General features: G+C 40.6%; 1 protein-coding gene across 1 annotated transcript in view; it reads left to right on the top strand.

Moving 5' to 3' along the window:
• The window catches only part of DSCAM (DS cell adhesion molecule), a 190,493-nt gene that overhangs the window by 54,392 nt on the left and 117,683 nt on the right, over positions 1–18,418 (top strand). The window contains exons 6-8 of the mRNA XM_058185745.1: positions 11,638–11,834; positions 14,389–14,485; positions 16,922–17,050. Of these exons, the coding sequence (XP_058041728.1) occupies positions 11,638–11,834; positions 14,389–14,485; positions 16,922–17,050 (423 nt within the window). The remainder of the gene's footprint in view (positions 1–11,637; positions 11,835–14,388; positions 14,486–16,921; positions 17,051–18,418) is intronic.

Genomic DNA, 18,418 nt, shown 5'->3' with positions numbered 1-18,418 from the left:
CTGAGCCTGTTTCTCCCATCCAGACCAGACGGCCTCCAGACACCGGGACAGCACTTCGATAGTTTGGGGTGGTCCGTGAAAAGTACAGCTGGGTGTCATCCACAGCTGGTACCTCACACCAAACCCACTGATGATCTCACCCAGCGGCTTCATGTAGATGTTGAACAGAAGGCGAGAGGATCGATCCCCGGCACCCCACAAGTGAGGCGCCCGGGCCGACCTCTGCCCCCTGTCATCGATCATGCATCGGTCGGAGAGATAGGAGGAGAACCACCGATAAACGGTGCCTCCCACTCCCAATCCTCCAACCGCGCAGCAGGATACCATGGTCGATGGTATCGAAAGCCGCTGAGAGGTCTAATAGGACCAGGGCAGAGGAACAACCCCTATCCCTGGCCCTCCAGAGATCATCCACCAACGCGACCAAAGCCGCCTCCGTGTTGTAACCGGGCCGGAAACCGGACTGAACGGGTCTAGATAGACAGTTTCATCCAGGTGCAAGGGAAACTGATATGCCACCATATTTCAACAACCTTCGCGCGAAGGTTGAGACCGGACGATAATTACCTAAAACAGCCGGGTCCAGGGAAGGCTTTGAGGAGGGTCACCACCGCCTCTTTCAAGGCGGCCGGAAAGACACCTCCACCAAAGAAGCGCCAGAATCGCCTGAGCCAGCTCGTCACCTCCTGCGTGGCCAGCACCAACCAGGAGGGGCACGGGTCCAGTAAACATGTGGTGGCATTCAGCCTCCCAACAACCTGTCCATGTCCTCGGAGCGACAGGGTCAAACTCATCCCATAAAATGTCACCAAGACCACCTCAGCCGCCTCACCAGATCACCGCAATCTTGGTCCAAACCATCCCGGTTGAACGATTTTATCAGATAATCATAAACTCCTCAGCACGCCCCTGCACGGGTCATCCTGCCCCCTGGTGTAGGAGGGAGCGGTCACCAAACAGGGCGGCTGGGCGGTTATCTGCCGATGCAATGAGGGAGGAGGCGAGCCACGCCGCTTCTCAATGCCACTAGGTAAGCCCTAGTATAGGACTTCACTAGTGTCCGATCAGCTTCTGAACAGCTAGACCTCCAGGAACTCTCTAGGCGTCTTCTCCGGCGCTTCATCCCTCTCAGCTCCTCGGAGAACCAAGGAGCCGGTTGGGACCTGCGCCGGGTCAGAGGCCGCAAAGGCATGACCCGGTCTAAGGCCCCCGCCGCGGCCCGTTCCCAGGCCGCAACAAGTTCTTCACATTATTATTACTATTAAACCCCCACTAGCATCTGATAATGGGGCGAGGTCAATAGTAGATAATTTTTGGTTAAAGCTTTTGGGATTATGGGAAGAGACCACAGAGTCAGGTAAAGTGTTCCAAGCACTGATGATTCTGTTATAGAAGACATATTTTCTGCAATCTAGATTAAAGCGGTTAACATTAAGTTTAAATCTATTGGTTGCTCTTGTATTATTGCAATTAAAGCTAAAGTAGTCTTTAACAGGAAGGACATTACAATAGATTATTCTATGAGTTAAACTTAGGTCTTGTCGAAGGTGACGGAGTTCTAAGTTTTCTAAGCCTAGGATTTCAAGTCTGGTGGGATAAGGTATTTTTTTGTTTTCAGAGGAGTGAAGAACTCTTCTTCTAAAATATTCTGGACACGTTCAATTGTATTGATGTCAGAAATGTGGTGAGGGTTCCAGAGAGGTGAGCTGTATTCTAGAATTGGTCTAGCAAATGTTTTATATGCTCTGATTAGTAGTATAGTGGTTTTGGAGAAGAAGCTACGCAAGATTAGGTTTACAACTCTTAGAGCCTTTTTTGCTATGTAGTTGCAGTGGGCTTTGGCACTGAACTATATCTTTCAAAGATCCTGGAGCACAGGAGAGCTGCCAGAGGACTGGAAAAGAGCTGATGTAGTTCCCATCTTCAAAAAAGGGAAAAAAACAGATCCAGGAAACTACAGACCTAACAGCCTGACCTCAATACCGGGGAAGATTCTGGAAAAGATAATCAAGCAACCAATCACCGAACACCTAGAAACAAACAAAGTAATAACTAAAAGCCAACATGGGTTTGTCAAAAACAGATCATGCCAGACTAATCTTATTGCATTCTTTGACAAAATGACAAAATTAGTAGACCAGAGGAATGCTGTCGATATAATTTACTTGGACTTCAGTAAAGCATTTGATAAAGTAGACCATAACCTACTACTAGATAAAGTAGAAAAATGTGGGTTAGACAGCACCACCACCAGATGGATTCGTGTGTCCTCAACGGAACTACATCCACATGGAGGGAAGTATGCAGTGGAGTACCCCAAGGCTCTGTTTTAGGCCCAGTACTCTTCAACATCTTCATCAATGACTTGGACGTGGGGATAGATGGTGAACTCATCAAATTTGCAGATGACACCAAGCTGGCAGGAATAGCCAACACTCTAGAAGATAGGCTCAAGTTACAGAAAGATCTTGACAGACTTGAACATTGGGCGCTATCTAACAAAATGAAATTCAACAGTGAAAAAAGTAAGGTTCTACATTTAGGCAAAAAAACCAAAATGCACAGGTACTGTATATGTGGTACCTTGCTCAATAGTAGTACCTGTGAGAGGGATCTTGGAGTCCTAGTGGATAACCATTTAGATATGAGCCAGCAGTGTGCAGCAGCTGCTAAAAAAGCCAACACAGTTCTGGGCTGCATAAACAGAGGGATAGAATCAAGATCACATGAAGTGTTAGTGCCACTTTATAATGCCTTAGTAAGGCCACACTTGAAATATTGCATCCAGTTTTGGTCGCCACGATGTAAAAAAGATGCTGAGACTCTATAAAGAGTGCAGAGAAGAGCAACAAAGATGATTAGGGGACTGGAGACGAAAACATATGAAGAATGGTTGCAGGAACTGGGTATGTCTAGTTTAATAAAAAGGACTAGGGGAGACATGATAGCAGTGTTTCAATATCACAGGGGTTGCCACAAAGAAGAGGGAGTTGGGCTGTTCTCCAAAGCACCTGAGGGTAGAACAAGAAGCAATGGGTGGAAACTGATCAAAGAAAGAAGCAACTTAGAACTGAGGAGAAATTTCCTGACAGTTAGAACAATTATTAAGTGGAATGACTTGCCTGCAGAAGTTGTGAATGCTCCAACACTGGAATTTTTTAAGAAAATGTTGGATAACCATCTGACTGAGATGGTGTAGGGTTTCCTGCCTGGGCAGGGTGTTGGACTAGAAAGCCTCCAAGGTCCCTTCCAACTCTGTTGTTATATTATATTATATTATATTACTTAGATCATTTGATATGAAAACTCCAAGGTCTTTAACAGGGTAGACTTTGCCAGGCAAGAAAAGCAAAATAATCCTCTCATAGTTTTTATATTTATTCAAGTAAATAATGCCATACTTTCCATAAACAGACATCCATTCATTTGCTTGGATTTAATGTAACTAGTATTTTGATAACTAAAGAAATTAATTGCCCATGCACCTGAAGACCCCATGCTGTTGTCAAGTATATAGCAAATTGAAATTTTGCAATTGGGATAAGCCAATATATTCCCTCCTGTTCTGAAATTATAAAACTCCTTTAACACAGTAGTAGTGATAGCGGTAGGGGTAATAATAGTAATACAATTTAAAGGAGATATTTCTCTCAGTTATATCCTGAATGAACTTTAGTATTTCAATTTAATCCTGTTTAAAAGAAATAGCAGATGTGAGATATGGGCCTTATTGTTCCTTTAAAAAAATCATATACCGTATATACTCGAGTATAAGCCGAGTTTTTCAGCACGTTTTTTGTGCTGAAAAGCGCCCCCTCGGCTTATACTCGAGCCAAGCCGTTCAGCCCTTCCTCTTGCAGCGAGTCCTTTCTACCGCAGGCAGCTAGCTCTCGTTAGTGCGGCGCGCGTCTTATTCCTATGTGGACACACGCGCACCCCTCACGACAATTACCCGCTAGTTATAATTGTTGACAGCGTTGACAGAGAGGGCACGAGGGAGAGGCGAGGCAGGCAAGGGACCCGACCAAGAGTTATAATTGTTGACAAATACACACGCAGGGAGCGAAGAGTGAAACCTCCCGGTTTCAAGCGAAGGAAGGAGGCGCCTGGCTACACACCCGCCTTCAAAGAAATAGCTGGCATTCCTCATTCGCTGACGGGCGCCAGACACACACACACACACACACACACACACACACACACACACACACGCCGCCTCCTAAATTCATTTCCCCACCCCACCCCACCCCTTTTTCTTGGCTGCTTCTTCTTTTCTCCTCCCTCCGGCGCCGAGGCCGCCTAGGGCTCTCCTTACCCAGCCCGTGCAAGTGCGGTCAGCTGCCAAATTGCACGTTTCCTCTCCTCCCACTGAGGAGGTTTCAAGCTCTGGATTTAAATACAACCGAAAGGGGACGCTGGGGCTACAAACAAGACGGGGGAGGGGAGGGAGGGAGGGAGGGAGGTTGGAAGGAAGAAGGGAGGGAGGGGAGGTCGAGGGGAAGCGCAAGAAACTTGTCAGGTAAAACTCAACAGGCAAGGGCGGAAAAAAAACAGGGAACTGGGAAAACGCCTCAACTAGGGAGAAAGGAAGGTGGTGTTTTTAAAACAAAAGTCCCAAACCCAGCGACGGAACCTTTTTCAAAACCGCTGCCGAGCCGAGAAGTGACGGACGGACGGACGGCCGACTCGCGAGGCCAGAAGGTAGCCCAGCCGCCTCGCCAGGCTTTTCTCAGTTACTGCGGCCCCGCCTCCTCCCTCCGTAGCGGTTCAGCAGGGCTGCTTTGGAAGAGCCTTAAACGAGCCCCGCCTCAGCCGCCTCCTTCCCTTCCTTCGAGCCTCCAGCTCCAGCAGCAGTCTATCCCGTGACGAACGCCTCCTGCTTTGCCTTCCTGAGCCTAGCCGCCCCGCCTCCTCCCTCCCTCCGTAGCGGTTCAGCAGGGCTGCTTTGGAAGAGCCTTAAACGAGCCCCGCCTCAGCCGCCTCCTTCCCTTCCTTCGAGCCTCCAGCTCCAGCAGCAGTCTATCCCGTGGACGAACGCCTGCTTTTGCCTTCCCGGAGACTGGCCGCCCGATCTCCTCCTTCTAGCGGGCAGGTGTCTAGGGCTAAAGAACCTTGAGCTCCACCACCCCTCTCCTTCCCTTCCTTCGAGCCTCCAGCTCCAGCAGCAGTCTATCCCGTGGATCCCAGCAGTCTATCCCGTGGACGAACGCCTGCTTTTGCCTTCCCGGAGCCTAGCCGCCCCGCCTCCTCCTCCGTAGCGGCTCAGCTGGGCTGCGAGCCCCGCCTCGGTCGCCTTCGCCTGCCCTTTGCTGGCCTCGCCTGGGCAGGGCTGGGCAGAGCCGTGACATCACCTCCACCGCCCGCCGCCGCCGCCGCCGCCGCCGCCGCCGCCGCCGCCGCTGCTCGCCTCCCGCCTCCTCCCTCCGCCTCCTCCAGCAGCCAGCAGCGTGGCCGGGCGCCGGCGCGCAGGGCCGGGCTGGCGACGGCCTCTCCTGGCGGCAGCAACGGCGGTGGCAGCAGCATCAACAGCACCAGCAGCACCAGCGGCTCCCGCAGCAGCCCCCGCAGCCGCCTCCTTCCCCGGGCGCCACCTGCATGAGCCACCGCAAAGGCGACAAGCCGCCCATCAGCATCCAGGAGCACATGGCCATCGACGTCTGCCCAGGTCCCATCCGCCCCATCAAGCAGATCTCCGACTACTTCCCGCGTTTCCCCCGCGGCCTCCCCGCCGCCGCTTTGCTCAGCCGGAGCCTCCCTCTCTCTCTCTCTCTCTCACACACACACACACACACACAGAGAGACTTCTAAAGTGGGTTTAATGATATTAGAGACCCTTATTGCCCTGCCAAAAAAAAAAAAAAAGAGCCACCCCAACGTCTATGAAAATTAACCTTCTCTTCCAAGAGACACTGTGCAGGGTATTTTCACTGTTGGTGTGCATACAGGCTTAGATTTGTGCTGGGTTCTTAGTACTTAGAGCACTGACCTTCAGAGGCACCCTGGTCCCTTGGAAGCTAAAGGAGGACTCATTTTCATGCTTGCAGTGTTCAATTTGGGAAGGGCATCCAAAGAAGTGGTAGATCCTTGTGTGTCCAATCACACTTAGCCAATAAAAATTCTATTCTATTCTATTCTATTCTATTCTATTCTATTCATTTTATTTTGTCAAATACATATTAAATAATTATATAAATATAAGCATGAATTGAATACATAAAAGGAATACAACTAAAGGGAACATTAGGACAGGGACGGTAGGCACGCTGGTGCTCTTATGCACGCCCCTTACAGACCTCTTAGGAATGGGGTGAGGTCAATACTAGATAGTCTTTGGTTAAGGCTTTGGGGATTTTGGGAAGAGACCACAGAGTCAGGTAGCACATTCCAGGCATTAACAACTCTGTTACTGAAGTCACATTTTCTGCAATCTAGATTGGAGAGGTTCACTTTTAAGTTTGAATCTATTGTGTTCTCGTGTATTGTTGTGGTTGAAGCTGAAGTAGTCATTGATAGGAAGTACATTGTAGCAGATAATTTTATGAGCTATGCTCAGGTCATACCAAAGGCGGCGTAGTTCTAAATTTTCTAAAGCTGGGAATCCTCCTTCCCCCTTTTGCACTTTTATTGTTTTTCGTTCAAATAAATATTCATGTTATTTTACTTGGCTCTATCTTTATTTTTTACATTGACCAGTAGCTGCCTCATTTCCCACCCTCGGCTTATACTCGAGTCAATAGTTTTTCCCAGTTTTTGTGGTAAAATTAGGTACCTCGGCTTATATTCGGGTCGGCTTATACTCGAGTATATACGGTAACTACTTCCTAAAACAGATGCTTAAATTGTCATGTTCTATGAAAGAGAGGTTAGCAGCAAAGAAAGCCCCAGACCCCTCAGGCTTCGGAAGAGTAGGCAGGGAGGAAGAGAGGGTGCAGAATGACCAAGGAAGCGGGGAGGAGATGGAAAGGGCAGGCAATGGAGCAGAGATGGAGTGGAGCTCCAGAGATGAGCAAATGCTTCCCACCCAATCCCCAAGTGTGGAGAATGGAGTGGAGGCAGAGTCAATGCAGAGCAACCTAACTACTCGGGAGGGGTTACCCCTCCCCTCCCAAAGATCACTTGGAGAGTAGCATTTAAGGGGACGCTGTGCGGAGGAGCTTTTGTCAGGAACAAGTGTTGCATTTTGCAGGAACATGCTCCAGGGCTCCGAGAAGAACTTTGCTACAGAATCCTTGTTGGTGTAGAATGAAGTTTGATCCTTTGTCCTGACATTCATTGTGAGCTTTAACAGATTTTAGGTCCTGTCTTGCCCCCAGAGTGGTGCTACTCCTGTGGACTTTCACTGCCGGGAAGTTGCACGAAGCGTTGAGCCTTGCTCCTGACTGTGTAGGGGTAACCTGTGGGCAGAGACTTTGGAGAATGGACCAGGACTTGTTGGATTGTGGGGATTGTGAATAATAATAACAGAATCATCAGTGCTTGGAATACTTTACCTGACTCTGTGGTCTCTTCCCATAATCCTAAAAGCTTTAACCAAAAACTTTCTACTATTGACCTCACACCATTCCTAAGAGGACCATAAGGGGCGTGCATAAGCGCACAAAGGTGCCTACCATTCTTGTCCTATTGTTTTCCTTTTCTTCTTCATATATATATATATATATATATATATATATGCTTATACCTCCTAACATCTACTTGTATATATGTTTACATACTATATAATCTTTTTGTATGATGTTGTGACAAAATAAATAAATAAATAAATAAATTGTGGGGGATAGTGGTTGAATAAAAGTTGTCAAGCTTCTGCCTAGCACGTATTGCTTGCTTGCACGCCAACCCTGAGTCATAACAGTTGGCATGTCTGCACATGCATGTACAAAATCTATGAATGAGGGCATCAGTACTCAACTATTAGCAAAGTAGAAAACAAAGGGTGAGATCCTATTGGAGGAATTTTTGGAATCTCTATTGAAGGCAGGAAAACTATACAATTCAAGATTTTATTATTATTTATTTTATTTATTATTTAAATTTTTATACCGCCCTTCTCCCGGAGGACTCAGGGCGGTGTACAGCCAAAGTTACATCAAAAACTTATTGTGAGAAATGCAGAGAAGTACAGAGTACAGAGTACAGAGAAGTACAGAGAATGTGCTGAATAACTAAAATGCAATATTTTTATAAAGCAAACTACAGTATTGCTTTTTGGGTATTTTGGACTTCAGAATTCATCAGTGGAAGCAATGATAACAATATACATCATTGTTAAGTATGATACTTAGTGCTGGATGGAATTTTCTTGTCCAAAGGAGGTTTTCCCTCATCTTTCTTCCCACTGTATTTCTCTGCATTATCAAAAACAAACTAGAGGAAAAAATATAATCTGGTTTTCGGAATTCTTTCCAATCCCCTTATCAAAATTAGTCATGTGTTTTCTGTGTAATGAAGTAATCCAAATGTGTGCATATGTATACCTGTGTGTCTTGAAAAATTAATAAGCCTTCAACATTGCTACATTCCATATATTTTGGGTAGTATCTCACATATTTCACAAGAGTAATGGCTGAGGAAATGTTTAGGCTAATCAGCAATGTCATTATAGAAAGCCAGGTTGACTAGGAAAATGTGCTACACTGAATAATGATGAAGTGAGGCAGGGTTCTACTCTAGTCATCCTATGGATTCAGCAATAGCTGCATACTATAAGTTGCAATGTAGTATTTACAGAGAAGTGAAACAGTGAAAGCTTTGCCCATACTTTTAATTTCTACAGTTCAAAATAGTGTGTGACCTTTATAAATGGTGGTTCACATGGTTTGGATACTGTGTTGGAGGTTAGCAAACCTACATTCAAGACCCAAGTGCTGCTGTGGGGCATGGTGAGCTCCCATCCTTCACTCCAGTTCCTGCTGGAGACATGAAAAAAGCCCTCAACTGGGCAACTCTCGAGCAGCAGTGATGTCTCCAGCTAATCCTTTCAACCCAGAAGCATCCTGATGCTTTTGACATGACTGCAATGTGTTGCAATAAATTCTGTAAAATTTAAATCCCAAGAATTTTACTGTTTTATATGAAAAATTGAAAGTGACCATGAACATCTTGTATTAACAATGTAATGCTTGGTATTTTCAAAGAAGAAATATTTTGAAATGACTCTTTGAAATAAAATATATTTTATTGAACCATTGGTACTGAATTAATTACTCCTTCCATCAGTTTGATTGGACAGACAACTTTGTCTTTTTGTACTTTAAATTAATTGCATATCTCTGATTTGATTTCTGCAGAAATCAAAGAATGAGCTTAAATGAATATTTTCTTCCAATTAATGGCAGTAAAATGAGATTTAAAAAATTGCTAACAATTGACATTAAAAATGAAGAACTATTACAACTGGATGAATTAAAAGTAAATTAATTAATTGAATTTTCCGTCCTTTTGCCTTAAAAGAGCATTCTCATATACTTTCCTTGATTGATTTTTGCTTGACATGTAGAAATGGCTATTCATGTTTATTTGAAAAAGCAGTAAAATTATTATAATGTTTTTTCGTTATGGCATATGAGTGAGAACCACATTATCCAGTGTTCTATTTTTAGATATGTAGTTAATGAAAAGCTATGAAGTCCACAGCTTTTAAAAGTTACATTGCAACTCAGGGAGGTGAAATTGCAACCTTCCACCAAGCTATTAATCCTTCACACAAACACAGTAAGTTGCTTAAAAATTCACAGGAAGAAAAGACACACAAAGCGTATAAATATGCGTTGATAGATTGATTCTGAATCTGTTGACCTCCAGTTAGGTTGAGAGTAAAACTCCTAGACTTTCCACTTGATATTATGGCATTCTTATAATGGGTATAAACTCTAGGAGTTTCAATCCATGTTATCCAGGAGTTATCAAAATTTGTAGGTCTACAGATCCTTTAAACGAGAAATAATTTCTGTGTTATCTAGGTGTTATAAAACTGCTTCTGAAGAGGAAAGTGTCCTTTTTAAAACATTTGTATATTATAAGTAAACTTGTATGCCTTGGGGATTGCCTTATGTTAAATTAGGGAATGTCAAATATAATTAAGCATTGCAATATGTGTTGCTCAAAATATAGACCATCACGTTCCATAGAAAATTATATGAAAAATAATGTCAATTATTTAAAATAACCTTCTAGAATTTCATTTAGAACAAAATCTGAAAAGTAAATGATAGCTGTGTAAGCAGGATGATGTTCTGAAAAGTGGGAGGAAGCAGAAATGAGTCAAACTGACAACATTAAAATGGCATTTGAGAATCAGCAGAGCCTGTCCAGCTTTAGTTTTGCTTTCTCCAGAGCTTCAATGTACTTCAAACAGAGCAATATTTATAAGGGAAGAGGGTTGTTAAGCTCCTCCTCATTATTCCATTACTTTTTCATGCATTCGAGCACCCATAGCTTGTTTTTAGCTATGCACAGAAGTATAAGATCTATAAATTAGGGCCCCTGAACACTTGTCAATAATGTAGTCAAATGAAGATCCATTTGTGCATGCCTAGCTGTACCATGGAGATCTTCAGTGCTGCATTATCCTGAGAGTTGTGTGTAGCTACATTTTGTTTGCCAAGATTTATGCTTTCAACTTTGATGGAAGCTGAAGGAAAGATTGTGTCCATAAAGGCACTACAAGTGATACCCAAATTGATATCACTTAATTGTGTCCAGCTTCAAGCCGTATGAAATAATTTATAACACTAATAAAGGTAGTAATAAATTTATTCTCTATTATCTCTTCATTGTAAATAAATTCAGTTTTTTTAAAAAAAAATTAATAGAACAAAGCCATTTACTCTATGGCAGCACGGTAAAATAAAGCTATTCCAAATTGCTGTTAACAATGCTATACAAGCATTTTATTTTTCACTGAAAATCTTTTCAAGTTTGTTTGTTTTTGCTCTGATATTTAGAAGAGAGACATAGCTTTCACTCCTGCCAGCTTGAAAATCATTTTGCTACACTTCAGAAATCATTCCAATGGGAAGCATTGTGTTCTGACACGTTGTCATAGACAGGCTTCAGTAGCGCTAACATGCATAAAAGTTATGTCATCAAATATTAGCATTTTAAAACAACAATTAGAGAAATTCATTTAAAAAAAGTGTGATCCACTCTATCACTAAGTGGGGGTGTTGAATTCCTTAAATGTGCCTAAAAGAGTCCTGTGCTTGTGATCTTCAAATGAGTTGGGACTCTAGTTTTCAACAGTATTTAATATCCTGCCTTTTCTTCAGGAGCTCAAGTTAAGATACAGTATATAGCATTACCTTCTTCTAATTTCCCCTACAATTCTCTTGAGGTAAGTTGTGAAGGATTCAAAGTTATCCAGTGAGATGTTGTGCCTGATCATTTACTGGAACCTGTATCTCTCCACTCTTAATCCAACACTTTAACCAGAATCTCACTTTGTCTCTCCTATTCCATAAATACAATCCTAACACATCTGGAGGGCACAAGGGCAGTGAAAGGATAACATATTTGATATACCAGTAGTTAGATACAAATAAAGTGAACTGTTGAGATATCCTATCCAGCAATGTGTTCCTTTTTTCTGTTGCACATTTGTATCCAACTAGTAATATGTATTATTTTTATTTTTAGTTCCTGCTATGATAACCTCCTATCCAAATACCACCTTGGCAACACAGGGTCAAAAGAAAGAGATGAGTTGCACAGCTCATGGGGAAAAACCCATCATAGTCCGCTGGGAGAAAGAAGATAGGATAATTAATCCCGAAATGTCCCGCTATTTTGTTTCTACAAAAGAAGTGGGTGATGAAGTCATCTCTACTTTACAGGTGATAAAACCAAGTTGGTATTTGCATTTACAATATGGGCAGCAATTTTGTCCAAAAATAAAAACAGGCACCTATGGAGAGATTTGATTTTTTGCTCTGCTGTCCAGCCACAGAGCTTCACTATCACTTGCATAAACAGGTTATGTTCATTGATATCTCTTGACAATACCCCCACTCTACCCTTCAGTTTGGATTAGTTCCTAATTTTTCAGCAGGCTTTCTAGGTCTGATGATGTCCACATAGATTGGGCTACAACTATCCCCAGTCAAGATGGAATCAAAGACTTTATTTGCCTAGAAAATTCAGAATTTCAGGCATGTCTTACCTATGTTCTTCATAAGGACACATGATTTTTTCCAGATTGCCAGAGTAAGTGAAGAGGATTCTCTTCCACAGAGATCCTCTACTCCTATTTTCTTTCTTTTACATTGCCAAAAAGCAGAAATTCCAATTCTGCCTTCATCTCTCCTTAGATGTGAATTCACTGTATATCTGTTAATATTTTGGGCTCAGAATGACAGTACTAAAAATTCTGATATTGCTCTGGCTTTACACAAAGTGGACTTTGAATCCAAAACAGTCCTGGAACACTCTGCTCAGTTGGAACAGCATCGCCACATTTCCAGTCAGTTAACAATCCTGACAGAGTAGATATTTCAGGCTCAAAATGGTTTTCAGCTTGAATCATTTTGCGCAACTCTACAGTTCATCAAATCTGCAGAAAAAATAATTTGATAACTTTCCTCCTCCCTACCATTCAGGATAGCACGAATAGACTACACTAGGAAGCAAAAGGTAGAGAGCCAACTCAAGTGCTACCCAGGCAAGCTAGCAGTTGCTGCCAAACATTTCTTTGTGATACTCTTTATACATGAGATGGGAACAAAATCTAAGATTGTCGCCATCTACTAGTTTTCATTTAGATACTAATCCACTAGTCTAAAATAATGTCCAGGATATTCATACACATGATCATATATAAATGCACATATATATATTGGGATAATTCTTTATTTGTGATACTTTGCAGGAATGAGAAATTCAACCAGCTGTTGAAAGCTTATAAAATTGCCTATAAATTGTATATGTCACATGATTTATCAAGCCTGTGAAATCAACTTTCAATTTCATATTTCGGCTTTGTATTAATGGGATGTGCATTGGATGTGGATAAATCCTGAATTAATTTGGATGAATCCTAAGTAGTTGTCTGAAACAGCCCAACTCAGAATCTCAGAAACAGCCCTACTGAAGCTTTGTTAGCAATTTGTGATGCCACAAAAACCCCTTGTGTGTAAAAATGTGTCAGTTTCTCCTCATTTACCTCTGTCTTCCATACATAAGATCTGATTCAATCCTGAAGGATTACAGACAATGTTTAAGATACATAAGAAACTGCAGTATGGGGAGAAGAAGGAAGGAAGAGTAGGGATACTGTTAATGATTGAAGGAAGAATTGTGATACACTGAAATATTAAGATAGCTCAGTGCTCTTTTTGCTATCTGTGAAAGTGTGAAAAAATTTGGATTCCTCCCTTCCTAGCACCTGCAGCTATCCTCAGAACTCTTTGAGACATCTTCCCTTAGCAAATAAACCACAAAAAGGAGAAATAAATCTTCCACCCGTATCCCTCACAAAGAATAAATCTAATCTTTCTATAAGCAAGACTACTATAAACCTTTTTCTGAAATTTTGTATATTTCTTAAGAAGGGTAACCTTTTCATGTGGCTATAATACAACAGATGTATGTACACACACACACACCATCCAAATGTAAATGCTTCTTATGCAGGCAAGAAACGACCTAATCAAATTTTGTGCATGAATTAAATTGTGCATGAATTAAGTCTTATTCATCATCTAGAAAAAAAATATCTGCAGAATACATACAAACCTCTGACAGTAACTAAGGTAGAAACAAAGCCCATTCTGGATTTAACGAAACACTTTAGAGTTTCTCAAGTAGACACAGCTGCTTTTTAAATAACTTTATATTTGCTGTAAGATTCACCAACAATCTGTGACAAATTATAAATTTAAGATAGAAACTGGAAAAGAATTGCTAGACAAAAATCAGATTGAATTTATCCTTTCATGTTGTATTATTACTGTAAAATAAAACTGGCTTTTCTAACAAGAGAAGAACAAGAAATAATTATGTGGAATCATGTGACCTGATGTTGTTCTATTCGCCATAGCAGCTTACTCTGGCAGCTAAGGAAATACAGGTTCTGCAGGCTGCTTGAATAGAATCTAGGAATTGTATCTCAGTCATTTTGGACTGTATAAAGGAAGAACAGGTTATATGTAAAATATAACTCATATAAAATATATACATAAGAAAAATAATTTCAATTTCAGTAAGTTGTTATCGCTTGCTTAATTTCTTGGATATGGGACTTTGGATTGCAGCAATATTGATGTAGCTGCAATTTTGTTTAGTGACCATATAAATTTTCCGAACATTAGCAAATATTGCAGTGAAGAATAATAGTTTAAATTTCAATGTTTCCTATTGAATGTATTTTCTTCTTTTCAATCTATAATATAGATTTTGCCAACAGTGCGAGAAGATTCTGGTTTCTTCTCCTGCCATGCCATCAATTCATATGGAGAGGATCGTGGAATAATTCAGCTCACTGTGCAAGGTAGGAAGAGGACAACATAAGGAAAAAAACACAGCTATTGTAGTACAGTAAGTGTATGTCATGCTCAGAAATCTGTTGGGGGGATTAGACATAATTAAAAATATTTACTGGAAGCTGTAAGAGGTTCAGATTTACCACTGGAACTATTAAACCTGAACTGTACAGCTACCCATGAAATATATTGCTTATGGATGGAATTGGCTTAAATCGGCAAATCTGATATAATAAGAAAGATTAGGAGGATTTAAACATAACATTAACATAAGATAAACTAAAAGTCCTTACTTATATTGGGGCTCTACCAAGCTGGTATCACATTTAAAAGAGCTCATCATCCATATGTCAGATTTTATGAATGAAGCATTTTCTTATTAGGGTAGTATTCGTTCTTGTAGCAAAAAATTCATGAATTAAGTGCCCTATGAATGTGATTCTAAATAAATGTTTACAGCAGTCTCCCTACAGCTGGTTTTATAATCTAATATCATATTTTACTATTTATAATTAAACCACAAGGTGGATTACTATTCAATAATAAACACTATTGACATAATGAGATTCAGGCTATACAATAAAGAATAAACTCAACAGAAGTCAGTAGGACTTGCTTCTGTCTAATATTTATAGAAGTGTGCTGGTGATCTTAATTAGGTAATTTTAGGCTTGCTGATGATAGCTTGCAGTAAACTAAACAAAAACTGTCTGATTTCAATTTTAAAGAAAAAATAGTGCACTTTTTTTAAAGACAGTATGCTTTAAATGAAATACATCAATATATATTCTGAATCCAAATAGTTAGAATATAGCTAAACCAGATTTTCTTAACTATACCTCTCACTAAGGAAAGGAACCATCATCAGACAGGAATTGGCAGGTTCTAGAATAGCTTAGGTGATATCTTATTAAATGCCATATTCAAACAAAAATCAGGCACTGTAAACTGTCCACATATCATACTTGCTCTTAATCTTACATAGAAGATCACATATCCACTTAGGATTCACAGTAAACTGGGATTCTAATTCCCATTTACAATAAATATAATTGTTATCCCTGAAACAAAAGCTTAGGTTTCCCCCCCCCCCAATTTAAACATTTCAGTTGAAAAAACTATGCATTATGGAGGAATTGCTGGTTCTTCTTTATAGTCTAGTACAGAATATTCACTGTTATATACATTAGATATCTGTATATTTATAAATTAAATACACATAAAATGCAAACACATAAACTCACAATCACAATATTTGCTTATGCATCATACAATGTAGATCCATGGTCCTAAGCCCCAGGCTGTGGACTGGTATCAGTCCAAGGCCTGTTAGGAGCCAAGCTGCACAAACGGTGGGTGAAGAAGTGAAGCTTCATCTGCTATCGGCACATGTGAGGGATCTAGGCTGCGGCATGAAACCATCCCTACCCACCCCGTCCACGGAAGACAGTTTTCTTCCAAAACCGGTCTCGAGTGCCAGAAAGATTGGAGGCCGTGGGTGTAGATAATTTTAGTAAACAATTTTATTATTTTTACTTATTTGCAAGACTTCTATACTGCTTAATTTTGGTATAGTGTGATTAGCTAACATATTTTTAATTAACTTTGTACAAACATGTTTAAATAAATATATTCCCTTCTCTTCCTTCCTCCTCCCCTTTCCCCCAAACACAAACTGAGAGGGCCATCCCAAGACTATTGAACTTCTAAAGACTGCAAGATGGTAGCCCCTTTATGTACCATAACCAGATGGGTCATAGTTGATTCTTTCTTCAGTACTCATGTCATAAGAATGTCTCTGCCATCTGGGAATGGCAGGACAGCTTAAGAGGACATAATAGATACCTGTGTATCCAGTGGTGGGATTCCAATAATTTAACAACCGGTTCTCTGCCCTAATAATTTCTTCCAACAACCAGTTCACCAAACTGCTCAGAAAGTTAATAACCGGTTCTCCCGAAGTGGTGCGAACTGGCTGAATCCCACCATTGTGTGTATCCCCTTATAAACTATCTTCTACCATCTTGCTTCTACCTGCCAGAATTTAATTCTTAAATGACTGTCTCTCTTTCCTAGTTGATAGTGTTGCACTAACACATACATAATAAATGTAGAAGTAGAGAGATTCAGTTTTAATAGAACTTCCATCTTAATTTACTTAAGTTTACAGTACAGAAAATCAACATATGAGTTTTGTAGGCAACAGCAGTTCTGGGAGAGTTGGTAAAAGTTTTTGTATAACAACTTTATACATATTAGATTTCTAAATAAGATGAGAAAAATATATTTCTGAATTTATGGAAAGGGACAAATGAATATAAAATTCACTGAGTAAAGAAAATAGTAAAATAGTTTAGTGTTGATGTACCATATGTTTTGTGTCATTGTAAGTGGTGCAACTGATTCTTTCTCTTAATTAAAGCAGAGTTTGTCTGTTTGTCCAGAACCTCCAGATCCTCCAGAAATAGAAATTCGAGAAGTGAGAGCACGTAGCATTGCCCTAAGATGGACCATGGGATTTGATGGAAATAGTCCAATCACAGGCTATGATATAGAATGCAAAAACAAGTCTGGTAAGATATTCTATGAAATCCATCCTACAATTTTACGATATTACCTGCTTTTCTATTAGGATGGAAGGATGGAGATGATTTGATGATGATCTTGCTTTTGCTCCATGAGCTTGATCAAGGACTTTAATGAAATGTGCCAAATATGTAATAATTTTTTATGTAATTTTTTATTTATATGTAGTAGCTTTTCTCAACTATGAGTAGACTATTTTATCTTAGCTGATGATCTCTGTAATATTAAGAATACTGTAAGTGTCTGAGTTTATTTATTTTGCTCTTCCTTCCCATAGAGTTAACATTTTATGCAGATTGGTTTCAATTACAGTTTGAAGACTGAAGAATTATTGTCTTTATTAATAAAGATGTCTAAGCAGAAAGCATTATTAGAGAAACATAAAAAGGCAGATTATTACTGTCAGACCCTTGTTTCCTGCCATTTGTAATAACTAGTGACCTAGTCAGCAAAGCCAAAACAACATATCATTTGCCCTAACATCATTGCTGATAAAAGTGAGCTTTGTAGCCCTACCTTACAGCGCTTTCTTTATGCTGCTGGGACACGAGACTCATAACAATGACTTTTCTTCCACTATGTGCTATCCATCCCCGGTTACCAACATTTGATCATAATAAGCAAGAGGTTAAAAGTTCCTCTTACCATGTTTTTAAAAATGCATTCAGTCAGAATAAATTTGGTTACATTTGAAGGAGATAGTTAAACAGACACATCAAAGTATACTTTCACAAGAAACTAAAATCTCTGACCATTCAGGTAGCTGCTGGTAACATGTGATTAGAATTCAGTAATCGTAGGCAAAGCTTAACAACTACCAGGTTCCCATTTATATTTTTGAGCTACAAGATTTGTAATTGGCTTTCTTTTTTGTAACTTCATTTTCACAGCCTCACATGGAGGCTGCAGATCAGTCTACAACTAGTAATGGTGACAAATCAGATATTAAGACAATAATCAATATCATTGAATGAAATTCAACAGTGAAAAAAGTAAGATTCTACATTTAGGCAAAAAAACCAAAATGCACCAGTACCGTATATGTGGTACCTTGCTCAATAGTAGTACCTGTGAGAGGGATCTTGGAGTCCTAGTGGATAACCATTTAGATATGAGCCAGCAGTGTGCAGCAGCTGCTAAAAAAGCCAACACAGTTCTGGGCTGCATAAACAGAGGGATAAAATCAAGATCACGTGAAGTGTTAGTGCCACTTTATAATGCCTTGGTAAGGCCACACTTGGAATATTGCATCCAGTTTTGGTCTCCACGATGTAAAAAAGATATTGAGACTCTAGAAAGAGTGCAGAGAAGAGCAACAAAGATGATTAGAGGACTGGAGGCTAAAACATATGAAG

The sequence above is a fragment of the Ahaetulla prasina genome, chromosome 5 (assembly GCF_028640845.1).
Source record: "Ahaetulla prasina isolate Xishuangbanna chromosome 5, ASM2864084v1, whole genome shotgun sequence".
NCBI classification, from domain to species: domain Eukaryota; kingdom Metazoa; phylum Chordata; class Lepidosauria; order Squamata; family Colubridae; genus Ahaetulla; species Ahaetulla prasina.
The sequence above is the reverse complement of the archived record's forward strand: the minus strand, read 5'-3'. Positions and strand labels throughout refer to the sequence as shown.